Here is a 27,397-nt window from a genome sequence, read left to right as displayed (position 1 = left end):
TGCACCAGATTGCACCATTTTGCATCCTTTTTTTCAAAATTTTCCGGGGGGGGCATGCCCCCGGACCCCCCTAGCAAGCTAGGCGCTTCGCGCCGTCGGCTCGGCGCTTCGCGCCTTCACACCCATATCTTCACAATATACTTTTGAAAAAAAACAGTCATAAAATGAACTGATCCGCTCCTGCCGCCAGGGGGGACATCCCCCTGGGCCACCACTGGCAACCCCCCCCCCCCCCCCCCTCCTCTTCGCCTAGTCCGGCCCTGCACACAGAGCCTTACTCACCTCGATCTAAACTATTTCCCTTGTAGTCGCAAAATTCCAAAATACCGCAAAGGAATTCGATGCCCAAGCCTCTATCACACAGAACAGAGTGACAAGAGGAAGAGGAGGAGACAAAAAAGAGGAGGAAAAGCAAGAGTGCTGGAGGATGTCGAGAACACAGGCACATAAAACTGGGTGAGTGAACAAAGAGGCGGAAGGGGGGGGGGGGGGGGAGGGGGTATGTGGAAAGGGAGCTCTCGCCCTGCCGTTTCATGGAAATAGGAAAACTCCCCTACCTCCCACCCCGACACACGTACACACACACACACACAATGACGCAGACACACACACACACACACACAAAGACGCAGACACACACACACAGACGCAGACACACACAAAGACGCACACACACACAAAGACGCACACACACACACACACACACACAGACACTGACATGCATAAACACACACACACACACGCATACACACACACATACACACACACCCTTACACACACACCCACACACATACACATATCTCTGTCTCCCCCTCCCCCCAAAAAAATCCAGACACACATCTCTTTCTCTCCACCTCCCCCCCCCCCCTTTCCACCATAGTGCCGTGTGCGTGTGGTCGAGAGAGAGAATACAGAGAGCGAAAAACAAGGACATTGTTGCCAGCGCTAGATTAGGGCAGCAAGGACACACAACGACGATTTCCCAGGCCCCAAGAGGATAACAGGATTTACGCAGAATGCGGGGGTCGCGAAGAAAGAACGGAAGGTTCGACTCGACCCTGAGATTTGCTCATGACATGGGTTTTTTGGGTGGTTTTTTAGTGTTTTTTTTAGATTGTGTGTCAAAGAAAACAAGGCTTGTCGCTTGTGGCGAGCGTGTAGTTAATTAACTGCGCAGTTACCGTCAAAGGCTTGCAAAGATGAATTGTTTTCTTTTGTGTGTCAGTTTTCATTAGCAAGCCAACGGACAGGGCTTATTGTATGTTTGTTTCAATCTGTTTTCTGTTTCTTTCATTTTCTTTCTATTTATTTTGTTGGGGTTTATTTTTACCGTGGCGGGACATTAGCTCAGTCACTAGCGGCGCTGGCTCCAAAACTAGTTGTCACTATCCAGGCATGAGACCAAAGGTAGGGCGGATGATGGCGAGAGAGGTGAAGGGACGGGGAATGTTTACAGTGCCGTACCGTGTGCCGGGCTGTCAGCAGTGCTCGCCAATGCTTAGCTCAGGCACCGTCGCGGCAGAGGCGCCTATAGTTCTATGCAGGAAAATGCAGCGCGCTATTCTGGCCATCTGGCCAACTGTCGTCCTCATCTCTAAGGCAGACTGATACCAAGAGGTGTAAGTTACACCCGCCTTCAGATTCAGGCATTTTCAAACGCTCGACTCAAGACTATATCGGCGTGGGTTCGATCCCAACGTTCAGCGACAGATTTATTTTCCCAGTCAACAAATTTGTGCAAACTCTCCTTGGTGTCCGAGCACCCCCGTGTGCACGCATGCGCATCGGATACATATCCCAAGCTCACACTCTCAGGGCCGTTTGGAAACATGAATATACACGCATGCAGGAAAAGAAAAAGAAATATTGGGTAGCGCCGAACTGTATGGCATTCGTACTGTATGGCATTTCGCTTTTTCCAGTGAGAAAGCAGCCCGACAGGACTATAAATCTTATCCTTATCCCTCCCACATCCCCCCCCCCCACACACACACACAGATACTCTGCTTGCTTGTTAAAGGCTGACATAGTCCTATCTAATTAGTTTAATTACTTCCAGGGCTTTTCCCATCGTTGCGGGGATGTATAAATTAAGCTTCCTGCAAAGTTTTAGGTTTGAAGTCCTCACCAATTACGAGAAATAATTAATTCTTTATTGCTTTGTTTAGCAACAGTTCTCCAGGACTTGGGCTATTTTTAGACCGTTTCGTTTCGTGAACCAAAGATGGCGTTTGAGACTGTTCTGTTTACATTAGACACTATCAACACCACTTTGCAATACTGAAATAATTTTTTCTGTGTTCGAAAGCTACAGCCAATCGTTATTATATCCCCTTAGGCACAGTTTTATAACATTATTGGCACATGTAAACAATATGAATTAATTAATGAACGCTACGAATTAAGTTAAGTCACTGATGCTGGTCGAAAAATTGAAACAAGCAGGCAATAAACACAAACACATACCCACCACCAGCATCAGTGACTTAACCACCACACACACTCACACACACACACACACACACACACACACCACCCTCCTACTATATATATACACAACCTCTACAATTCTTTTGCGTTTATGAGCTGAAACTCCCATGTACACTCGTGTTTTTTGCAGGAGTGGAATTTTACGTGTTTGACCGTTTTTATACTGCCATTTAGGCCGCTTTTGGGGGGGAGCATGCTGAGTATTTTCGTGTTTCTATAACACAGAAAGGGGGATAAGGCCCTAGCAGGTCTACACATAACTTGGGAGATTGGAAAAATCTTAACCCTTAACCCACCAGGCCGGGATTCGAACCCGCGACCTTCCGCATAGGAGGCTGGCGTCTTATCCATTAGGCCATTGCGCCCATCCCTCCACAAATCAATTTTAGGTACTACTTCCCCAGTAAAGGATGACCTGTGACAGTTCAAGACAGTAGTCTGGCTAATCGCTTTGTCGCTTTCTCAACCAGTGTCAAATTGAATCAAGCGGCAAAACTAATTTTCAGGCCAGACAGTCAGACTTGAAAATAGAGTTGAGCGAAAAGTACCAGTCTGCCCCTGGAGTCTATATACTGTGTCATGTTTGACCGAGTGGGCTTGGGCGGGCCGAAGGTCTATAGAACCCTAACATTGAACTGTCTGAGGATGAAAGTCGCATGTTCATTTCAATGCTTGTTATTCTCTCAGGTACCAGGATACTGATTCCGCATTACTCTCACTTACTCTATTAGCTATTTAGAACGCCTACTTCCCTTTGTTTATCAGACTATGATCTTGGACTATCTGTGTCAGTGACGTAACAAAACAAACACTGAAACAAAAATAATGAAAATCGTAATTATTGTCTTTGGCGTTTTATTCGCTGTGCGATGAGTGACGTACGTGATTTGCTTGCAGGCATATTTTACCCGTTCATGAATAGACGATCTTCGGAAATAACTCTGCTGGGTTTGTACGTGTTGTGAAAGAGTGAATACCCTTGCTTTTCCTCTGACAAATAAAATCACTCGTGCTCCTGTCCACTGACGCGTTTCCGACACACCCCTCGCTAGTGATTGGCCCCTCCAATGTGTGTCCGACACACTCCTCGCTAGTGATTGGCCCTTCCGATGTTTGTCCGAGTGAAAATCAAGGGTATTCATTCTTTTACAACCCACACAAACCCAACAGAGTTATTTTCTGAATTCGTCAAATGACAATAACAAGCCCAAAGCGTGCAAGTTAGGCAGTAAGGGAATTCAGCCTAACCTGTTTGCATCACTCTCCTTCCGTCCTTCAGTGAGGCGCAGCAAATCGCAGACGTGGTGACTGACGGGACAGGGGGAGGAGGGGTGGGGGTGGGGGTGGAGAAGGGGTTAATTGGGGCGTGATCGAAAAAATCAATAAATCGGTGGTGGCACTGTAGTGTTAGTGCGCAAGAGGTTCTCTCTCGCCGCTTTCAAAACGGAAAGGACTTGAAATCCATTAGTGCAGGAGAATAAGGTGTAATGTCCCGTCTCTTTCTGCTTTAAAAGGAAATCCTCGAGTGCCATTTGTTTTGTGTAAAGTGCAGCCATCATCGAATAAATAACGGCAACGTATTGCTATTGTCATCATCGTCGTCGTCGTCGTCGTCATCGTCATCTTCATCATCATCATCATCATCATCATCATCATCATCATCCTCATCATCATCCTCCTCAGCAGCAGTAGCAGTTGAGGGTTTCGAACATATTCCTCATCGTCAGGCTATTAAACACTTCATCACATCTACAAATCTGTAGGTGTGTTTTTGTTTGTTTGTTTGTTTGTTTGTTTGTTTATGATTTCATAAACAAAAGGAAGTAGGCGCTCTAAACGCATACGATATATGTAATAGTGTCTCCTGACACCTTAACACGCATTGAAATGAACAAGCGACTTTCATTCTCATTTCATTTGTTACTTTGTTTGTTTGTTTGGCTGTATGTTCAGATCTGTTGTTGTGTTTTGTTGTTATTTGATGTTTGCTACTTGTCATGCTTTTCTTTCGCTGCATGACTCTAAAACCAGCTGAAACAACTTTAGCTAGTACGTAGAGTTCTGAACAACAACACACTTTTTTCACATTATGCATCATCAGTCCACTCCAGACACTCTGAGAGCCACTTCAACGTCCTCTGTACGTTCCACTAGTCAACCCTTTATAGAGTGTCTGAGTCGTAGAATGTCTAACATCTCCAGCTTGAGGCTCTTCAAGACGTTTTGGGAAACACAGCACGTGTGGACATCAGATTTTGTGCTTTCCGTTTTACGTCTCCCAACAAAGTCAACTTGGCAGACCACTGTGTGAATGTATGGTAAATATTGTAAATTGTTTTCTCCGAATATCCACACACCCACATACACGCGCGCGTACACACACGCACGCACGCACGCACACACACACACACACACACACACACACATAGATATTTATTGACAAAACAACCTTGTACAGCGCTCTCAGCAGCAGGGCTAAACCCTGGATATAAGCGCTCTATGGTTAGCATGCATTATTTTTAGACAAGCTGTCCAGAGAAATCATAATTTACAAAGGAACTTATAACTTACATAACCTTATGATCTCCCGACAGGCTAAATTGAGCCAGATCAGATATTACTCCAGAGAAGTCTTAATTTACCCCCCAAAAAACGTATTACTTACATAAGCTTACGTTCTCCCGACAGGCTAAATTGAGCCAGACCAGATATTACTGCAGAGAAATCTTAATTTGGAAAGGGACGGCTAAATTTACATCAACTTAGCCTACTTACCAGTACAGATAAACGCTGCGCAATATAACACAATACCTTAGATATGGTTCAGTCCAAAAATAAATGGAAATAAATAAATTCAATAAAATGTAAAAAAAAAAATGAAAAAAAAATGGAAGAAGAGACTGCAGGTGAGAGGAAATAGAACACGATAACAATAAAAATGTACTCAGAAAACAGCAACATGAGCACATAAACACGAACTGGTTTCGACTTTCGTCTTCATCAGCAAAAACAAAAACAATAAGCAAACAAGTCGCGTAAGGCGAAATTACTACATTTAGTCAAGCTGTGGAACTCACAGAATGAAACTGAACGTAGTCCGCCGCTAGTGCAAAAGGCAGTGAAAGTGACGAGCCTGTTTGGCGCGGTAGCGGTTGCGCTGTGCTTCACAGCACGCTTTACTGTACCTCTCTTCGTTTTAACTTTCTGAGCGTGTTGTTAGTCCAAACATATCATATCTATATGTTTTTGGAATCAGGAACCGACAAGAAATAAGATGGAATAGTTTTTAAAACGATTTCGGAAATTTAATTTTGATCATAATTTTTATATTTTTAATTTTCAGAGCTTGTTTTTAATCCAAATATAACATATGTATATGTTTTTGGAATCAGAAAATGACGAAGAATAAGGTGAAATTGTTTTTGGATCGTTGTATAAAAAAAATAATTTTAATTACAAGTTTCCGATTTTTAATGACCAAACTCACTCATTAGTTTTTAAGCCACCAAGCTGAAATGCAATACCAAACCCGGCTTTTGTCGAAGATTGCTTTGCCAAAATTTCACTCAATTTAATTGAAAAATGAGGGTGTGACAGTGCCGCCTCAACTTTTACAAAAAGCCGGATATGATGTCATCAAAGGTATTTATCGAAAAAATGAAAACAACGTCCGAGGATATCATACCCAGGAACTCTCATGTCAAATGTCATTAAGATCGGCCCAGTAGTTTAGTCTGAATCGCTCTACACACACACACACACACACACACACACACACACACACACACACACACACACACACACACACATACACCACGACCCTCGTCTCGATTCCCCCCTCTATGTTAAAACATTTAGTCAAAACTTGACTAAATGTAAAAAGAAGAGTACACAGAGAAAGAAAATGAAGAGAAAGAGCACAGAAGCATACAGACAGAGTGTAACGTGACATAACCTAAAAACCTAGCTATTTTGTTCAATAAAACGTAGTTCAAGAAAGCGATACGATACTAAAGAATGTGCGCTGTCTATGTTGAGGAAGTCATTAGAAATAGAGATTTACCCGTTTACAATGCAGTACAACACAAAGGAATACAATACTATGCAATACATGTACAATACAATACAATACAATACAATACAATGCAATACAATGCAATGCAACGCACTGTAACAAGTAACATGAATAACATTATACATCTCACTTTTCTATTGTTGCAAGATTTGATGAGTTTTGTGAAAATGTACAGACAGTTATGTTCTTTGCTTGAGTCTTTAACAGCTACCGACTAAAACAGCTTTTCTTAGTGACTACGTCAAAGTGGGTCGAGGGATGGGGGTCCTTTTTACATTTAGTCAAGTTTTGACTAAATGTTTTAACGTAGAGGGGGGAATCGAGACGAGGGTCGTGGCGTACGTGTGTGTGTGTGTGTGTGTGTGTGTGTGTGTGTGTGTGTGTGTGTGAGTGTGTGTGTGTGTGTGTCTGTGCGTGTGCGTGTGTAGAGCGATTCAGACCAAACTACTGGACCAATCTTTATGAAATTTGACATGAGAGTTCCTGGGAATGATATCCCCAGACTTTTTTTTATTTTTTCGATAAATACTTTTGATGACGTCATATCCGGCTTTTTGTAAAAGTTGAGGCGGCACTGTCACACCCTCATTTTTCAATCAAATTGATTGAAATTTTTGTAAAGCAATCTTCGACAAAGGCCGGACTTTGGTATTGCATTTCAGGTTGGTGGCTTACAAATTAATTAATGACTTTGGTCATTAAAAATCTGAAAATTGTAATAATAATTTTTTTTATATAAACCGATCCAAATTTACGTTCATCTTATTCTACATCATTTCCTGATTCAAAAAACATATAAATATGTTATATTTGGATTAAAAACAAGCTCTGAAATTTAAAAATATAAAAATTATGATCAAAATTAAATTTCCGAAATCGATTTAAAAACAATTTCATCTTATTGGTTGAAATTTTGGTCAAGTAATCTTCGACGAAGCCCGGACTTTGGTACATGTATTGCATTTCAGCTTGGAGGCTTAAAAATTAATTAATGAGTTTGTTCATTAAAGTTGTCATTAAAATCGATTTTTCGCAAACAGATTTAACATTGATTGCATCGTATTCTTCATCATATTTTGAATCTAAAAATATATACATATGTCATGTTTACTCTTAAAATGTGATCACAATTAACGAAAATAGATTAATTAGTCTTACAATAAAAATTTAAGAAATCGATCCAAAAATGATTTCATCTTATTCTTTATCATTTCCTGACTCCAAAAACATATAGATATGATAGATTGTGTTCAAAACAAGCTCCGAAAGTTAACAAGAATACAGAAAAGCGCGCTTTCCTGCTTAGCACAATATACGCTACCGCGCTATTCTGGCGTGTTAATTTCACTGCGTTTTGCACGTGGAAGGTGAGCGATTTCCTTCTCGCGGGGATTGACGAAGCTGTACTGTCTTGGTGAAAAACTGCAGTGCGTTCAGTTTCATTCCGTGAGCCTTCGACAGCTTGACTAAAATGTAGTAATTTCGCCTTACGCGACTTCTTTTTGTGTCTGTGGGTCCAGTCTCGTTGGGGGTAATCATACTGTACTTTCAAGTCAAGATCTAAGGCTTCGAGCAACCAACCAAAACATAATTTGTATCGACCAAAGGGGTCGTGCCCGGGTTCGAGTCTTGCGCCGGACAACCATTTTGTGTACATGAATACGGGTGAAAGGGGTGGAAGGAGAGCGGGAGGTAGGAAGGGGGAATGGGGAGGTGTCTGGGCTGTGGGTTCGAGTTTTGCAACATTCATTTGGTGAACATGAATACGGGTGAAAAATGGGGGGGGGGGGGGGGGGGGAGGAGAAGCAGTGGGGAGGGGGAGGGGTCGTTGCTGATTCTTCTCTTCATCCATTTCAGCGTCTGACGGGAGGAAGACTGAAAGTTTATTTATTGGCGAGGCGCACGAACCAAAAGACATGTCCCCAGCTGTTCCACTTAAATCGATCACTTCAGTTTTATGTTGCACAGGCAAACCCGCTGACCCGCTCCAGAATACTGAGGCCCGCTGAAATCGCTCTACGTTTTTACATCAAGTCACATTTTGACTAAATGTTTTAACATAGAGGGGGAATCGAGACGAGGGTCGTGGTGTATGTGTGTCTGTGTGTGCGTGTGTCTGTGTGTGTGTGTGTAGAGCGATTCAGACTAAACTACAGGACCGATCTTTATGAAATTTGACATGAGAGTTCCTGGGTATGATATCCTCGGACATTTTTTTTTTCTCGATAAATACCTTTGATGACGTCATATACGGCTTTTTGTAAAAGTTGAGGCGGCACTGTCAACACCCTCATTTTTCAATCAAATTGATTGAAATTTTGGCAAAGCAATCTTCGACAAAGGCCGGACTTTGGTATTGCATTTCAGGTTGGTGGCTTAAAAAATAATTAATGAATTTGGTCATTAAAAATCGGAAACTTGTGATTAATATTTTTTGTTATTTAAACGATCCAAAAATAATTTCATCTTATTCTTCGTCATTTTCTGATTCCAAAAACATATACATATGTTATATTTGGATTACAAACAAGCTCTGAAAAGTAAAAATGTGAACATTATGATTAAAATTAATGTCCGAAATCGATTTAGAAACAATTTCATCTTATTCCTTGTCGGTCCCTGATTCCAAAAACATATAGATATGATATGTTTGGATTAAAAACAAACTCAGTACGCTAAAAAGAATAGAGATACAGAAAAGCGTGTTATCCTGCTCAGCGCGACCATTACCGCACTATTCTGGCTTGTCGATTTTACTGCCTTTGCCACGAGCGGTGGATTGACGAAACTACGAGTGTGCGGTCTTGGTGAAAAAATGCAGTGCGTTCAGTTTCATTTTGTGAGTTCGACAGCTTGACTAAATGTTGTTATTTCGCCTTACGCGACTTGTTAAACCTGTGGGAGGAAGGGGTGGGAATGACGTTGAGGGAAGGGGGGGGGGGGGGGGGGGGGTATGGATGCAAACGCGAAAATATATGTATATATAATATAACATTTCTCTTTGTGTCTGTGAACAAAAATTGTCATAGTCTTTGTTATTTCGTCTGTCTGTCTGATCAGTCGTCTCTGTCTGTCCCTTTGTCTCCTTGTTTTTGTCTCTTTCATCCTTTATCTGTACTGTTCTACGGTCTCTTTACGTGTCTTGTTCGTCTGCTTTGCCTGTATTCGTGCCCATCCCCCCCTCCCCTCTGTCTTTATCGCTGTCTCAGTCTACCTGTCTGTCTACTTTGCCTGTCTCTGTCTGTCTCTGTCTGTCTCTCTGTCTGTCTCTCGATCTGTCTCGCTCTCTCTCTCTCTTTCCACTTTTTCTCATTTCAACTAATGCCGGTCGCTTCTCATGTTACAGAAGACGGCAGACGCCGTATTGTATCAGTGAACAGAAATAAGCTAAATGTAGGAGGCGGATTTAGTGTCTGGCCGGCAATACTGAAAGCGACACCTAGGCCTACTTTTCCCAGTACCCCCAAGAATCAATCGATACTCGGTGGTACAATGCTTCAGACCCTATGATGCTCTACACAGTTTTCCACTTTTAAACAACTTCTTGTATGTATACAGTGGAACCCCCTTTTTAAGACCCCCCAATTTAAGACTTCCTCCTTTTTAAGACCTTGTTTTCTCAGACTTTCTGTTCATAACCTCTGTAAAATTATCCCTGCTTTTTAAGACTCGATTTTCTGAGATTTTTTTAGGTCTTATAAGGGGGGTTCCACTGTATTCGTATTACGTCCTACCTCTGGAGACATACACCTCCGCTAGAGTTCTTGGTACAGTATGCATGCATATATATATATGTGTACCGCATAAAAGCATTACGGAGAGATCGTACAGGCTGACTCAATCTCATAAAACACTTTGTCTTTGAAGCTTGTAACTTGTGTGATTGTTTCTGTATCGGCTATAGTGTGTGGTACGTAAATATAAAAAAAGTTGTCATTTTTGTGATTGCTTCTGTTGTGGTTATTTTGGGTTTATAAGCTTGTCTCCTGTATTGCATTATTGCACATTACATTATTTTGGGGGTTATTCTGTACTTAATGAAAAAAACAAAAAAACAGACCCAAACACAAATAACAAAACCCCGTTCTACGCAAGGGAGCTAACTTGCAAGATGAGACATTGTTGACTCAGAAGTCACAATTAAAGGAAGTAGCCTATGGTGAGGTCACAATGAGGGTATTCTCATTGTTTAATCGTTTGCAATATAAAACAAACTATGGAGAGTTTCTTTTCAGATTTATTTCCAACTTCATAAAGAAACAATACACAATCATAAACGTACATTATTTACACAAACATTCCAACAAATAGCAGAACAATATATCACAGACACCAGAAAATAGCTGCTTCTGCCTTCTCCTATTTATGGTCAGGTTCTGTTCTTGATAGTGATCGATCTGGTAAGACCAAATGGTGTTTTTTTTTCTTTTTCTCATGATGTCATAAACATATATTTTACAAACAACAATACTGTTTCTCTGAAGTATACTGAGTGGAGAAACTGAAAAAACAGCGACAACACTCTGCACTTGCTGTTGAGTCGAAAAGATTCCCTTTCAAAATTGGACCACAAGATTTGCTCATATGATAAAGTCCATAATAATGTATTTGAATAAAATAATTAACCTACAAACCGTAAACATGCAGATGACGAGAAAGCATTATGAATTGGGGGAAAAGGGCGACAGGCATCAAACATATCACACTTTAAAGGCACAGTGCAGCTCACAGCCTTCGTTTTGCGTTTTTGTTGCAGCTGAGTGCATTTACAGTTCAAAAATCCTCCTATGGTAGTAAAACAAACCCAAAACTACCCAACGACGACATCTGTGAAGCTCGACAGTTTCTTGTTCACGCGAGTGCATAAATTAACCTAGTTATTACGTGGTGTTCGGTCGGAGTTCGATTCAACTGAGTGATTCCGGCCTCCATTTTGTTTTACACAAACTCATGATGACGTCTGACATAGTTTGCTAGTGACGTGTCTTTTTGTGCATGATGTGGTGATCTACCTGATCTAAATTTAGATCCGAAAATAGGCCAAGACCAGCCGGGTCTGAGTACGAAATTAATTCGTAAAAAAATCGCAGTTCTTGACTCTTTGGGTGCAAGTCAATGAAACTTGGTAGTTCTTCTAACGGATATCCTGAGGTATGACTATAAAAGCCCCAGGGGCTCCGTGCACCTGGATTTGACAAGTTGAGTACCTTTAAAGCTTTGATGAAGACAAGCTATCAATGAGACTGATCATCTCACCAATGACAAAACAAAATCACTAATTTCAAAAACAAAACAAAAAATCTGTTCATGATAAGATGGTTTGAATAAGGGAGAAGAGAACATTGTATAACATTTTCTTCAGTGGACGTTTGTGATGCTCAAGAACAAGTTTAATGTAGTCTCCAGTGAGCTACTCAGTTAACCAACTGCATTTTTCAAAAGCAGACACATCCCCGTCAGTGAAGCTCTTCTGTCAAATTTCATGTCTCATCATTGTGATCACAATCACAGATAATCTCTTCCCAAAACATCAAGATTGAACAGGGTTTGGCAATTAATACTTCAGAGTAATTTTTCTCAATATCTTCCAGATTCTGATGAGCGCAGCAGGTTTAGATCTTCTGGTAAGCAACAGCTTCGTGTGAGTCGACAGGCAGCAGTCTGCCTGGCTCATGAATCAGGTCCACGATGAAGGGACTGGGTGGATATTTGGGAGCTCCGGCCTGAAAAGAGATGTATCACCAAAATTACATTTACGGTAATATAAATCTTTCAGCAATTTTAGTAAAAACTACAGTCATACCTGTCTGTAATGACTACTCAAGGGACCAACAACAAGTGGTTTTTATAGACAGGTGGTCGCTAAAGTGAATCATACTTCTGGGGCTGTACAAATAGATGAGAGATCATGGGAGAAATATGTGGACCAAACACACACACACACACACACACACACACACACACACACACACACACACACACACACACACACACACACACACTTATGCACACATGCACAAACATAAACACACTCAAACACCACACACACACACTGACACACAAACACACACACTGTGTCACATTCACATTGTGACACGTTCACACACACACACACACACACACACACGCACACACACACGCACGCACACACACCACACCACACCACACAACACAACACAACACCACACACACACACACACACACACACACACACACACAACACACAAAACCTGATGCACTGACCTCTTCATTCTCTTCAGCCACAAGGACCTCATTCCAGGCACGGTTGTACTGTCCCCTGGTCAGTGTGCAGCCAATGGACAGTCGGTCAGCCAGGGCCTGGACAAACACAATTACCACCAGTGTTAACCAATTTGCAAGGTTATTTTCAGTCTGGTAAGAACTCGCAGACAGCCCAGTTTTTCTGTCATGAATACTATGAGAGAAATTAGTCAGTCTCAGCTTTTAAGTTTTGAGTGCATCCAGATTATTTGGTTTGTTTTTTGTGTTTGTTTGTTGTTGTTTTTAGCTTTCTTTTATTTTGTGTGTTTGCTGTCTTTTCTTCTAGAGGATCATATGGATCTGGTTGTTGTTTATAAAATGTTAACTATTAGTATTAATGCCTGTATTGTATGATGACTTGAATTCGATGTTTTAATGTGTATTGGGTTTAAAAGTCCTAATGTAGTACATGTATAATAATACAGTATGCCAGCTGTTGTTAGTTGTTTAATTTGTTGCCCCACAGTCTATGTTACATCTTCGTTCTGTTTTACATTTTTACGCTTTTATGTGAGTTCTGTTTTATTGTCAGACTTATTATGTGTACCGTACTTTTCGGAGTATAAGGCGATACTTTTTTTTTTTTCACTTAAAATTGTGGGGTCGCCTTATACACGACGTCGCCTTATTCTCGGATAAAATAGGTTTCACGAGCACTGTGAACTTGAAATCAAATCGGAAGATGAGGACACAGCTGGAGCCTCGACTTTGACGGGTGGGGACCGCTCGGGTGCCATGTCAGCAGCGGCTTTCATGAACTTCTTTTGTTCAGACTCTGAGGGTTCAAATTTCTCTGGATTTTCTGGGAGTGAGAGTGACGACGACGACGACAACGAGTGACGATTGAGGTACCGCTGATCTTCTTCCCTGACAGTGTTTCGTGCCAATTTTGAGCGGTTGCCATGTTTGATCATTGATGTTGTTTTTGAGGTTTTTTCCTACGTACAATGTTTTTCCTCATTTATTTTTATTTTTATTTTTTTCTTTCATGCCGTCGCCTTATGCACGACACCATCGCCTTATCCATGACATCGCCTTATTCTAGGATTTTTTCAGTTTTATTTTTAAAAGTAGGGGGTGCGCCCTATATACACGGCAGCGCCTTATAGTCCGAAAAGTACGGTAACTATGTGTCTATTACTTATCTCACGTGTTTTTTTTCTCCATCTTTTTAAATAAACAATTTTTCTAGATTATCTTATATAACTATAAGTGGTCGTTGTCTTTGAATTGTTTTTAATGCTTGTATGTTATTTCTTACGAGAAAACTTTTTATCCGTAAAATGTTAAATTTTAATGTCTAATGTAAAACGCCATGAGACTGCCATTTGACGGTGAACAGCGCTATAAAAGAATGTTTTATTATTATCATTATTATTATTATGTTAAATCGAGGAGTAATATCCTCAGAACTATAAAATATATGCTTCTATATTTCCCCTAATCTGGTGAATTGTTTTTCCAATTGTTTATTCAGTTGCTCAATTGTCAACTCATAAAATCAGGATTCTGTTCTGCTTCAAAGACACTTTAACTTTCACTCTTTGCCTTACGACAACCCAATGAAAAATAACCTTTCTATTTTGTAGATTCCCTGCTGTCAAAACATAGCTTGCTGTGGAAAATCATTGCAAATAACAATATTTAACAACACGTTACTCATTCTTTTCAACAACAAAAGGCACAAATTGACAAACGATCAAGCTGCATGTCATCACAAGAGCATATGTTCCAACAGCAATAGAAGATTTGGGGAAATTACTCCGTCGAGTTGTGGGCCAATTGCTAGTAAGGGTGTCTTAACAAAAGGCACAAATTGACAACGATCAAGCTGCATGTCATCACAAGAGCATGTTCCAACAGCAATAGAAGATTTGGGGAAATTACTCCGTCGAGTTGTGGGCCAATTACTAGTAAGGGTGTCTTAAACACGTGCATGATTCCACATGCTTCCGACACAACCCTTTCTAGTGATTGGCCCAGTCTAATGTTTGCACAAGGTTTTGCAAGAAAAGGTCACTCTCCCTCAACCCATACAAACCCAACAGAGTTATTTTTGGAATTCGTCTATTAACATCAACTATACCAAATCAAATCACTCAAATCCCAATGTGGGTCTTTAAATTCAATGTTTACAATCATTTCAATCCAACTGACCTTGAAGAGCAGAGCGCGGTGAGTGTGGATGCCCATCTTGACCTTGCCAATGGGGACCACGTTTGTTTTGCCGTCAAACCTCACTTGGCTCAGCGGCAGCTCCCAACCAAAGTACGGCAGCTGACCCTTCTCGATGGCTCCGCCCATCTTTTCTGACACAAACCTGAAAGTCACAAGTGGAAAAACAGTGCTGACTAAACCATCTTTTCACACATGTGTATATTATGCAAATTTATGGTTGGGTCAGACCGGCACAGTTGGCCTAGTGGTAAGGCGTCCGCCCCGTGATCGGGAGGTTGTGGGTTCGAACCCCGGCCGGGTCATACCTAAGACTTTAAAATTGGCAATCTAGTGGCTGCTCCGCCTGGCGTCTGGCATTATGGGGTTAGTGCTAGGACTGGTTGGTCCGGTGTCAGAATAATGTGACTGGGTGAGACATGAAGCCTGTGCTGCGACTTCTGTCTTGTGTGTGGCGCAAGTTATATGTCAAAGCAGCACCGCCCTGATATGGCCCTTCGTGGTCGGCTGGGCGTTAAGCAAACAAACAACAAACAAACAAAATGGTTGGGTCAAACTACAGTCTGAACCTATAATTTTCCTTTAAACAACTGCATTACTCTGCCACATTTGTAGAGGTAGAGTATATGATATCCAACTGATTGATTGATGGGCTAGTTGACCGGTTGGTTTATTACTCTTCACTTTACAGAGATTAACATTTAAAAGTCTGTACAACTTTTCATCAGTGTCTTATACAGCGGAACCTTAGACCCTTTTCAGACACTTCAAAACTGTAAAAAAAATCAGGTCTTAAAAGGAAGGAGTATAAAAATGGCGATAAATTTACAAACTTTATGGTGACAAAATCTTTGAAAACAAGGTCTTACAATAGGGGAATTTGTGATACAGGGGGGGGGGGGGGGGGGGGGGGTTCTACTGTATATTAAAAGCAACTCACTGAGCCAGTGCCACAATCTGTTCCTTGGTGGACACCAGAGGCATGATCTTGTCCGTGACGTCTTCCAGGAATTTGACAAAGTTGGAGTCGAAGGGCGGCTCCAGGGGCTTCTGGACTTGTTCCGCAATGGCCTCCTGCTCTCTCTGCAGCTGTGCGGCCAGCTCCTCTTCCCTCTGTTTCTCCTCCTTCTCCCTCTGTGCCTTGGATTTACTGTGTGAACAAAACATTTTGGGGTTAATATTTTCAAGGATTTAAAATCTTTAAAAAAATTGGGGGGGGGGGGGGGGGGGGGGAGAATCACACATCATTGCGTGCACACTCTGCAGTTTAGCTTTATTTGAGGATGATTTGAAATCTGAAGGTGTTCGGTTTGTGTGTGTGTGTGTGTGTGTGTGTGTGTGTGTGTGTGTGTGTGTGTGTGTGTGTGTGTGTGTGTGTGTGTGTGTGTGTGTGTGTGTTTGTGTGTGTATATGGATCGAATCACACATCAGACTTTGTATTTTTTTTAATCTTTTTTTGATTTGAATTCTGAATTATTTTTTTGATTTTTTTTTGATTTGTCAATTGCACATCAGAATTATGTTAATGTAATGACAAAAAGGAAGTCTTGTGAGAAGAACCGGGAAATATAAACCTGATTGCTGTACGATATGATTTATAACAAAACAATTAGCTATCAATAACTTGACGGTTAATCGCAATTTAAAGAATTATTTATAAAATGCAAAGGGTAAACACTGTACTCATAAATTAAACAGAGAATTACCATTTAGCATATCTGAGATTTAATACAAAATCAAATTTAATGGAAAATTACAGTGGGAACACGTACATCAGTTGACTAAATCATAACCGTAAGTCACCTGCTTAACCGTACACCAAAACAAGAAAGGCTAGCGCACTGACTTTTGCACTCTAAGAATCATTAAATTACCACCCAAAGTCAAGGTAATTAACTAACATAATAACACAAACCCTAAGACAGCATTATCAATAATTATGAATATGAATATTTCAAAGGTCCATCCTTATAAATAATCCACTAGGAAACTCCAATAGCAAGAATTATATAGTTCAGGCATGGGTCAATTGAAAAAAGTAAAAACGGCTGAAAATTTGTAAGTAATATCAAAGTCGACGGCGGCGAAGCCTTACTAGGGGGGTCTAGGGGCATGCTCCCCCGGAAATTTTTTTCTCCAAAGAACCCAAATTGTGCAATTTGGTGTCATCTGAGCTCCAAATTTGCCATTAAATTCAGTTTTCAGAACCATTTTTGCTTCTCCCATTTATTTTTTCGGCGGACATTTTTGCTTTTTCGGCAGAACAAAAAAACATTTCGGCGGAAATTTGCCTTTTGGCGGACAATTCCCATGCCTGATAGTTAACAGCATCAACAACAACAACAACAACAACAAACAAAAAACAACAACAACAACAACAACAACAACAACAACAACAACAACAACAACAACAACAACAACAACAACAACAACAACCAAAAAACGCCTGTATACAAATTATGAGAATTAACAAAAGTATCAACATTTTTGCCACACCAGAAGAAATGTCCAACCTCTTTGAGTCTTGCTTGGTCGCTTTGGATGCCTTTCCTGAAACAATCTTGGATTCAGACTTGTAGTCTGATTCGTCAGTCTTTTCTATTGGCTCCCGGCTCACCCTGTAAAGATAAACAACAGAATATGAAACAAGAGGGGCCATAAGATATAATTTCAACCATCATTGGTAATTGCAGAGGCCATTAAATACGCTTGCACGCAGTAACTATATGGAATCTTCTTCTCCTTCTTCTTCTTCTTCTTCGCTCATTGGCTGAAAATCTGTACCTGTATGGCCGCTTTTACCCTGCGATTTAGGTAGCCATTGGCCATTTTTGGCAGATGTATGCTGGATGCTTGGCGTTTTCGTGTTTAAGTTATAACCCACAAAACTCTGACATGGATTACAGGAACTTTTCGGTGCCACTTGGTCTTGTGCTTGCGTGTGCACACAAAGGGGGATATTGGCATTGACAGGTCTGCACATACGTTGACCTGGGAGGTCAACCAAATCTCCACCCTTAACCCTCCAGGATTAGGATCCATGACCTTTGGCTTGGGAGGCCGGCATCTTATTGACCTGGCCATTGCGCCTGTCACTTATAATATGGAATAGTTGTTATTTGCATATATCCCATAATCAACAAGGATGTAAGCATGCAACAACAATGGTTATATTTTACAAGGGGATTTTATGAGCTACAAGATATAATGTCAGCCATCATCGGTAAGTGCAGTCCCATAATATTGAATATTATATTTGTATATTCTTCTTCTTCTTCTTCTTCAGCATTCCAGAATTTGTCTGGTTACGTGTGAGCTCGTTTGCCCATTTGGGTTCCCCACACTATTGAGAGCATAGTCAGCTCACTCCACTTTCGTTGAGTAGGCAAACATTGCTGGGTATTTTCGTGTTTCCATAACCCACCGAACTCCGACATGGGTTACAGGATCTTTTCCGTGCGCACTTGGTCTTGTGCTTGCGTGTACTCACGAAGGTCTGCACATAAGTTGACCTGGGAGATCGGAAAAATCTCCACTCTTAACCCACCAGGCAGCAGCGACCGGGATTTGAACTCACGACCTCCCGATTAGGAGGCCGATGTCTTACCACCACACCACTGCGCCCGTCATTTGTATATTCAATAAAAATCAAGGATGTAAGCCTGCAATAACAATGGTAATTAATACATGTATATTATACAAGAGATGCATACATTCATAAGATATATAGTTTCAGAATACAACATTGTATTCCCAAGCAACAGAAGCGATTAATAATGCTTGTATTTCAATTTATATAGATAACCACTTGAGTTACATTTTATTTCCCAATGGTACAGTACTATGTAATTCTTGGGGACCTTACCTATTCTTTTCTGTCCCATCTTCTAACTGTTATGCTTGATATCGATAATTACTGAGGGTGTCTTGTTTCTGTTGTTGTTAAATCCTCTAACCGTTACAACAGTTTTAAACTCCTATTTTTATTTTTTATTTTTTTTAACAGCAGAATTTGATTTTTCTGCAAACAAATTTTTATTTAAAAAGAAAAACGCACCCATTTCATGTGTATGCAACTTAATGACCACAATGTTATACCATTATTATAATTATACTTGGTTAAGATAATTCCAGTCTGCCAAGTACAACAATTAATGTCAGTTTACATTAACAAAAGAAACACATAATCATATCATCAGAAAAAAATACCCATAAAAAGCAAAGACCCCAGCCCCACCCTCACCTTGCCAAAAATTCTACATTACTTAAAAGGAAAAATAAATTAAAAACGAAGAAAAGAAAAAAAATGTCTCGATGTATGCATCGGTGCAGTATCAGTGCACACATTTATTAACTTCTAAAAATTCAAAATGATGAAAAAGTATGCTACATTAAACGAATTAAGGTCTAATTTCATTTTGATTACAAACAACAACAAAAGAAGAAAAAAAGTTAACTGACATTGCTAATCAAAAGAATGAAGGCATACTATTCAGACATGAACTTTGTGACATAACTACCACACAATGAACTACAGTAGTTAACCGGTGATCTGTGCCTCTCAAATTAGACGACACCGCTCTGTTAATACTGTGTACCCCACCTATGTTGACCAGCTGTGCTCAGAATTGTAGGACTGTGTATCAACACGCTGGAATGCAGGCATTAGATCGACGTTACAGGAAGCGATTGAAGCTAAACAGCCTGAGCAGAATGCAGATATGTGCCGAATGAGAGCAGATGCAATGTAGTGACTGTGTGTACGGATATATCTGTACCTGGTCAGTTAGAGCCATATGAGTGGGTACAGATATATCTGTACCTGGGAGACAATGAGTTAAGTGAACACGTTCTCTTGGCATCTTTTGGCTGTGACATGTGTTGAAACTGAACAGAAGCATACCTGTCATAAAAATAGATGATTGTTTTTTTAAAACTGTCTGGTTTGTATGGGTTGTGAACGAGTAAATACCCTTGCTTTTTCTCAAACAAATATTGAAATAAATTCACACGTGCTCCTGATTCAGACACACATCGCTAAGTGATTGCATGGCCCCTCCAATGTTTGTCCTATAAAAAGCAAGGGTACTATTCACTCTTTCACAATACATATAATCCCACAGAGTTATTTTCAAAATTTGTCTATTTAAGCCACACGTAACATTAGTGACGCTTAAATTGGTTAATTGGTCCAAAGCCAAAGGATGTCATTTCATAGCAGGTTCCACTGTATTAACTCATTGTCTCCCAGGTACGGATCTATATATCCGTACCCACTCATATGGCTCTATCTGACCAGGTATGGATATATCCGCTTAGACTGTCAGCTTCAGTTGCTTCCTGTAACGTCGATCTAACGTCTGCATTCCAGCGTGTTGATACACAGTTACCACACAGTTACTACAATTCTGAGTGACCAGTGCTGCAGCACAGCTGGTCTCGGCTAAAAAAAAACTTGGTCAACATAGATGGGGTAGAAAGTGTTAATACACTTAATGAGATGTGTCCGCTTCAGAAGCTTTTAGAGACATAAAATACAAACTTCAATAGACGAACGTTTGGAAATAACTATGTTTGGTTTGTTTATTTGTGAAAGAGTGATCAAGACTCTTGCTTTTATTGAGGCAAACTTTTCCATGTGACAAATTATCATAGGCCAGTTACTAGCGAGGGGTGTGTCAGAAACATGTGAACAAGGAGCACTTTAGGAGACACACCTGGCCTCGCTAGTGGCTGGCCTATAATGTGGGAAAGTTTGCCTCAATAAAAGCCAGAGTAGTCTTTGGCAACCCATACAAACCCAACAGTTTGCGTTTCATGAATTCATCCATAGGGATCAGCATCAGCAATTTAGGCAACTACAGTAACTTTCACAAAGAGAACTATAAATGTTTCTTCAAATAAGACCTACAGTAACATTTTTGAGAAAACTTAAGCATCAGAGGGGATTTAAAAAAAAACAACCATAAAGCACTACAACAACAATAACAACAAAAACATGTGGACAAGAAGTATCATGAAAACCTAATGCTTTTCCTGATTTTGTGTGGACAAAATCATATCCTTCTCCTAGAACTAAGTTGCATCTACATATTAATAGGCATAATCTGTCAATTAACATAATAAAGGCCTGCATCAGCTACTTTTCCCTGAAATAAATCTCTTTTTTTTTTATTAGAAAGCATTAGTTTCAATCTTCTCAAATTACGAAAACTTAACTCCTGTATCTACTGAAAAAGTAAAAACAAAAAGGAAAAAACATTTTTTTGCGGTTTACTCTCGCTTGAGCTTGTTCTTGAGACCCTTCCACTTAAACGATGACGTCGAAGAAGCCGGTGACGACAGAGGGGACTTGCTGGGGGTGGGGGGAGGTGAAGGTGGTTTAACTTCCTTGACCTCCACCTTAACCCTTTGCAGTGCGATGGATGAGAGTAAACACATTCCGTGCAGTCAGAAAATGTTAATGCAGACGATTCATTCACGAGAGATCAGAATAAGACTAGAATGTTCTGGAAGGAAGTTTAGGTCATGTGTCTATTTTAGTTTCAACAGGAATCCAAATTAACTTTCCAGAAAGGATAGGTTTTGTGACCACAAGCACACGCACGCACACACACATATAAGCACACACCGTACACACACGTGTGCAGACGCACACACACACACACACACACACACACACACACACACACACGGCCAGATGTACAACATTTGCAAAATAAACTGGTGGTGACGTGCTGACTTGTCAACTAGAGAGTCCGTAGCACTGTTCCAAACAGACCTAACATTACATTTTTAAATTATTTCATTTTTTGTATTTGTTACTACATGTACTCTAAAATGGAAGGTGCTTGGGCTTCTCTTTCCCCTTGACAGCTGTGGTAGGTACTACTTAGGTGTTTATGTCAACACCAAAAACTAACACTCTGACAAGGGAAACAACTGTCTGTAAACTGCCCTTTGCCTCCCCTGGAGAGCATTTTGCTGGTCGTTTTGGCTTATATGCAGGGCTCCCCACGAACGCCCGTCCTAGAGGTTCATGGGACCCCCACTTTTACTGTTTAGAGGGTACACGGACCCCCTTAGTGGAGTTTTAGAGGGTCCGATTTGCCCCATATAGTTCAGCCTCCTTTCCGATATCGTTCCCGCTCAAAATTGGCATAATTTGCGCTTGCACTTTGACTTAACTGACGACTACAGTCTTAAAAGACTACGTACGAGATGCACGACACCGGAAATGTAGTGCGTCCCAGGACCTGCTCTTTAAAGGTTTAGTGCTCCCGGGTCTCCCTCCTGAATTTCTAGTACGTGATTTCGGCTTTTAGTGCATATAGGACGCAGGGACACGCACTTTGGGGAGCCCTGATATGTTATGATTTTTTCTTATATCACATTGTATAGTATGTTATGTGCTGAGGTGGGGAAAAGTGAATCAGTGGTATGCAGTGCAATATGTGCAGTTTATAAAAAATCATGAAGTGTAAACATTAATTGCTGTGCAGTGTGCGTTCTGTTAAAAAAAAATCATTAATGATCTCTTCACAATTTCATCTTCTCTTGTTCAATGTGCTTTTGTCAAAAAATTCAGAGGTAATAAACTGTGCAATATGTGCAGTTTATAAACACCCATGAAGTGTAAACATTAATTGCTGTGCAAGTGTGCATTATTTCTGTGAGAAAAAAATCACCAATGCTGAAATTCTTCACATTTTCATCTTATCCTGTTCAATGAGCTTTTGTGAAAAATGTCAGGGGTAATACACTCACTCTTGCTTGGCAGTGATGAAGAAGACGGGTCTCTTGTCGTTGAGGGGTTCCTCGAGATAGTCTTCCAGTGTCCGGAACTTGGTTCCTGGCTTCAACTGCCCAGGGTCATAGAAACCATTCTCTATCAAGTTCATCTGAGCTGGAATAAAAATTTAAAAAAAAACAGGTCTTCAGTGTATTGTAAAGGTGTCCGTTTGTACAAAAAATTAATAAAAAAACCTCCAACCTTGAATGACACATAAAGATTATGACACAACAAAAAGGTCATCTCAATATTTAGCTGTAGAAAGAACCTCTTAGTTTTGAATGATTGAACATTTGATGAAAAAGGCATCTCAACCTCGTATTTCTACCTGCTCATTATAATGAACACCAAATGCATGCCCATTCCTTCTGTTTGAACAAACACATTCTATGCAGAAGATTGGATGGTTTTGCTTGTTTGTTTGGTTGTGGTTTTACGTATTGCTAGCAAACATTCAATGGTACATGCATGTATTAACAAACACACAAAAGCACAGATACACACATCCATTTGTACACAAAATAAATGGTGCTATATATAAAGCCTTGGGAGGGGTTTTGAAGCGCACATCCATTCAACAACAAATGAGCATACAACAGCAATCACACAATTAAACACGTCATGTCCACAAAAGTGCACACACACAAACACACACACCACAAACAAATACACACATAAAACACACACACACACACACACACACACACACACACACACACAAACACACACACACACCCACACACACAAACACACACACAGAGAACACTCGTAACATACACAGGTTTCCGGTGAGGGCATATTTGGCCGAGAGGTTGCTGTCCAACAGGCGCTCTAAGGCAGCGTCGATGAAAGGACTCTTGCGTGTGCTGGACAGCTGAATCTGCTGCAGAATCTCAAGACCACTGGAAAATCAAATGTGGAAAAATATATATAGGTACAGTGTTGATGTAATAGGAACTCTACCGGCCTGTAAGTGCAAATAACAGAAAAGAAATCCTCAACGAGTCGATCGGTTTAAAAAGTTTATTTTTGGAAAAAAGAAATAATTAATGGCCAATTGAGAGTGCCTGCAGTGCAACTTTTCAGTGTGGACAATGTTTTACGGCACAAATTCTGACCGCTGCACAGAGTGAGTATCACAAATGAATACCATACAGGACTCGCACACAAAAAAAGAGCTGTTTCATGCTTGTGATAATTTGTTTGCGTAGCAATTCTAAGCTTGGCCTAACAGCGTAGCAATCTTAATGTCTTAAAACGTAGCATGCTACACTGAAAGCGTAACTGTTGGCAGCTCTGTCATTCTACCATTTAAACAAAATCCCAGATGATTTGTGGAAAATCTACGCAATCTCTGCATGTGTTGAAAAGCATGTGCAAAAAACCCAACAAACTCTCACCCTAAGTTACAGATCTCAGTGGCTGTGGGCTCATCAACACCAGCCACTGTCACTGCCCAGGCGGCGTTCCGTCGGACCTCATCATTCCCAGAATGCAACAGCATCACCAGCGGTTCAAGACCATCATTTTCTCTCAACTGTCAACAGAGGAGGAAAATAAAATATCCAGGTGAAATTTTCACAGGAAATCGCTCAAACCTCTAAATTAAAATCACATCATTAAGCTGAGCTATTGTGTTTTTTGTGTGACAATAGGGTCCACCATTTTGACGTGACAAGTATAAATGCTGACGAGTCAAAGTCTTTATAATAAGTATTACAAACACACACTTTAATAAACATAAATGAAGATTTCTTGCACAGTTTGAACAACAGAACATTATCCTTTTCAAATTTGTCTTGACAAGGGGCGCAACTCTGTTGTTGACCCAGTCGCTGTAAGTTGTCAAGTTGTGATTTTCATGTGATGTAATAAAGGGTGTATGTTTGTTACACATCCAGATAATAAATGTGTACTGTGTGAAACTAACAATATGTACATGCAATCACTGCATGGAACCTCCAATTTCAGACCCTCCAATTTCAGACCCTCCAATTTCAGACCCTGTTTTCTCACATTTTCTGTTCATAACCTCTGTAAATTTACCCTTTAAAACCAGATTTTCTGTTCATAACCTCTGTAAATTTACCCTTTAAAACCAGATTTTCTGTTCATAACCTCTGTAAATTTACCCTTAAAAACCTGATTTTCTGTTCATAACCTCTGTAAATTTAAAACTTGATTTTCTCAGATTTTCAAAGGTCTTAAAAGGGGGGTTCCACTGTATAGACACAGTAAGCCAGAACAACTGTCAGCATGTTAAACAGAAGAAGACTGACTGACCTCTGCTCTGGAGTCTGCGTCACAGGCGAACGCTGAGACGGCCAGGGCTGCCTTGCTCTGTACGTTGGTGTTGCTGCAACACATCAGACTTCAGAAGATACGCATGCAGGTAAGAAAAACAAAAAAGGCTGTCATGCAAGCACAGACAGTAAATCACAGAAGGGGCAGGCAAACAGAAAGAGTCTCAGACAGACGTACGTGCATGCATGCACATATTCCCTAAAAAGAGAGAGACAGACAGACACGAACAATATATTCTTTATACACAAACAGGCAGACGGCTACTGCTCTGAAGAACTGCCCTCCCTGTCAACTAACAGAAACACACATGCACGTTCACGTCGATTTATGTAAAACACATAATTTGTGTTCACATCATCCCCTCCCCCCTCAACATGCAAGTCCTGTGCCCCCCTCCCCCCCCCATCCCCCCCCCCCCCCCAGACCTGTTTACCCTGAAATGAGGCAAGTGGAGCAAGGCCATATGCTGAATGTGGAGTTTTGGGGATTCAAAGTGGAGTTTACATAAATGTATAAAAACACAGAGTAAATATATTGCTGTGCAAATTGTAAGAAATAAAAAAAAAGTATTTTCTGACCTTTATTCACTGCTGTTCTTTCTTTCTTTCTTTATTTGGTGTTTTACGTCGTTTTCAACTACGAAGGTTATATCGCGACGGTTCACTGCAGTTAAGTGTTTGATGAGAAGATAACTTTTTCATCAGTTTTCTTCAGATCTAGCTTGAGTTGACAGGGACTTTTAATAGGCACTTTTCAGTAGCAAACTGTTTATGGGATGCTGACTGCACGAGGCGAGTGCAGTCGAACAGTCACCACCGAGCTGGCAGGAAAAGTCCGATTTGCACAAGGAGCACTGGACGAACAATTCTCCCTTTCTTGACGCTTGTAGACAAGGGTATTTGTCGTGATAGTTCTTTTTACATTTAGTCAAGTTTTGACTAAATGTTTTAACGTAGAGGGGGGAATCGAGACGAGGGTCGTGGTGTGTGTGTGTATGTGTGTCTGTCTGTGTGTGTGTGTAGAGCGATTCAGACTAAACTACTGGACCGATCTTTATGAAATTTGACATGAGAGTTCCTGGGTATGATATCAGTATTCGTTTTTTTCATTTTTTTGATAAATGTCTTTGATGACGTCATATCCGGCTTTTTGTGAAAGTTGAGGCGGCACTGTCACGCCCTCATTTTTCAACCAAATTGGTTGAAATTTTGGTCAAGTAATCTTCGACGAAGCCCGGACTTCGGTATTGCATTTCAGCTTGGTGGCTTAAAAATTAGTTAATGACTTTGGTCATTAAAAATCTGAAAATTGTAAAAAAAAAATTTGCTGATTCCAAAAACATATAAATATGTTATATTTGGATTAAAAACACGCTCTGAAAATTAAATATATAAAAATTAATATGAAAATTAAATTTTCGAAATCAATTTTAAAACACTTTCATCTTATTCCTTGTCGGTTCCTGATTCCAAAAACATATAGATATGACATGTTTGGATTAAAAACACGCTCAGAAAGTTAAAACAAAGAGAGGTACAGAAAAGCGTGCTATCCTTCTGAGCGCAACTGCTACCCCGCTCTTCTTGTCAATTTCACTGTCTTTGCCGTGAGCGGGTGACTGACAATGCTACGAGTATGCGGTCTTGCTGCGTTGCATTGCGTTCAGTTTCATTCTGTGAGTTCGACAGCTACTTGACTAAATGTTGTATTTTCGCCTTACGCGACTTGTTATATTTCTGTGAATGGACAGCAGAAGCACTTTTTTTTTCATTGCATGTTTTGCTGGTATTTCCTCAACGTCACTGTCGTCAGTCTCGAAAACGCGCTTTCCTGAAGACGCCATCTTTGAAAAAGAGAAAGATTTTGAAAACGAGGCTACGATAATGCGTTCAACGTACCAGCTGCCCGCTGGCAGTTGATTCGAAACTGACATGCCAGCCGCAGCGTGCGGGCAGAGATCTGATTGGAGCTATTGTTAGACCGCGCTGCAAAAAGTTGAGCCTTTGTTTGCGACCGACTCAAGTTAGGCTTATGCACTGAACGATCGGTACTTGGCTAAAAACGGAGTTGGGGAATTCGAAATGCGGAGTCTCACTTTGAGCTGCGGAGTCGCGGAGTAAAAAAAAAAAAATGCGGATAAAACTCCGCTCAATGCGGGGGGTAAACAGGTCTGCCCCCCCCCATACACACATACTATTTCTCTACCAACCTACATCTCAGACACTCTATGAGGGCGGTGACAACAGATATGCTTTGTGCCTCCGCTACACGTACTTTGT

At 40.7% G+C, this 27,397-nt stretch overlaps 1 protein-coding gene across 2 annotated transcripts in view; it reads right to left on the bottom strand.

The window, feature by feature from the left end:
- Nucleotides 1–10,789: 10,789 nt before the first annotated feature.
- LOC138968618 (armadillo repeat-containing protein 3-like) overlaps nt 10,790–27,397 on the bottom strand; it is a 29,042-nt gene continuing 12,434 nt past the window's right edge. The window contains exons 14-23 of one of the 2 annotated variants that reach the window (XM_070341218.1): nt 25,098–25,170; nt 24,215–24,351; nt 23,592–23,716; nt 22,790–22,928; nt 21,300–21,431; nt 17,536–17,640; nt 15,963–16,172; nt 15,005–15,167; nt 12,809–12,904; nt 10,790–12,288 (exon numbers count right to left, since the gene is read on the bottom strand). In XM_070341218.1, coding sequence (XP_070197319.1) covers nt 12,178–12,288; nt 12,809–12,904; nt 15,005–15,167; nt 15,963–16,172; nt 17,536–17,640; nt 21,300–21,431; nt 22,790–22,928; nt 23,592–23,716; nt 24,215–24,351; nt 25,098–25,170 — 1,291 coding nt within the window. In that variant the 3' untranslated portion in view covers nt 10,790–12,177. The remainder of the gene's footprint in view (nt 12,289–12,808; nt 12,905–15,004; nt 15,168–15,962; nt 16,173–17,535; nt 17,641–21,299; nt 21,432–22,789; nt 22,929–23,591; nt 23,717–24,214; nt 24,352–25,097; nt 25,171–27,397) is intronic. The other variant, XM_070341219.1, reaches the window with a different exon arrangement.

Source organism: Littorina saxatilis, linkage group LG6 (assembly GCF_037325665.1).
Source record: "Littorina saxatilis isolate snail1 linkage group LG6, US_GU_Lsax_2.0, whole genome shotgun sequence".
NCBI classification, from domain to species: domain Eukaryota; kingdom Metazoa; phylum Mollusca; class Gastropoda; order Littorinimorpha; family Littorinidae; genus Littorina; species Littorina saxatilis.
Note: the sequence above shows the minus strand (reverse complement) of the source record. Positions and strands in the feature narration are given on the sequence as shown.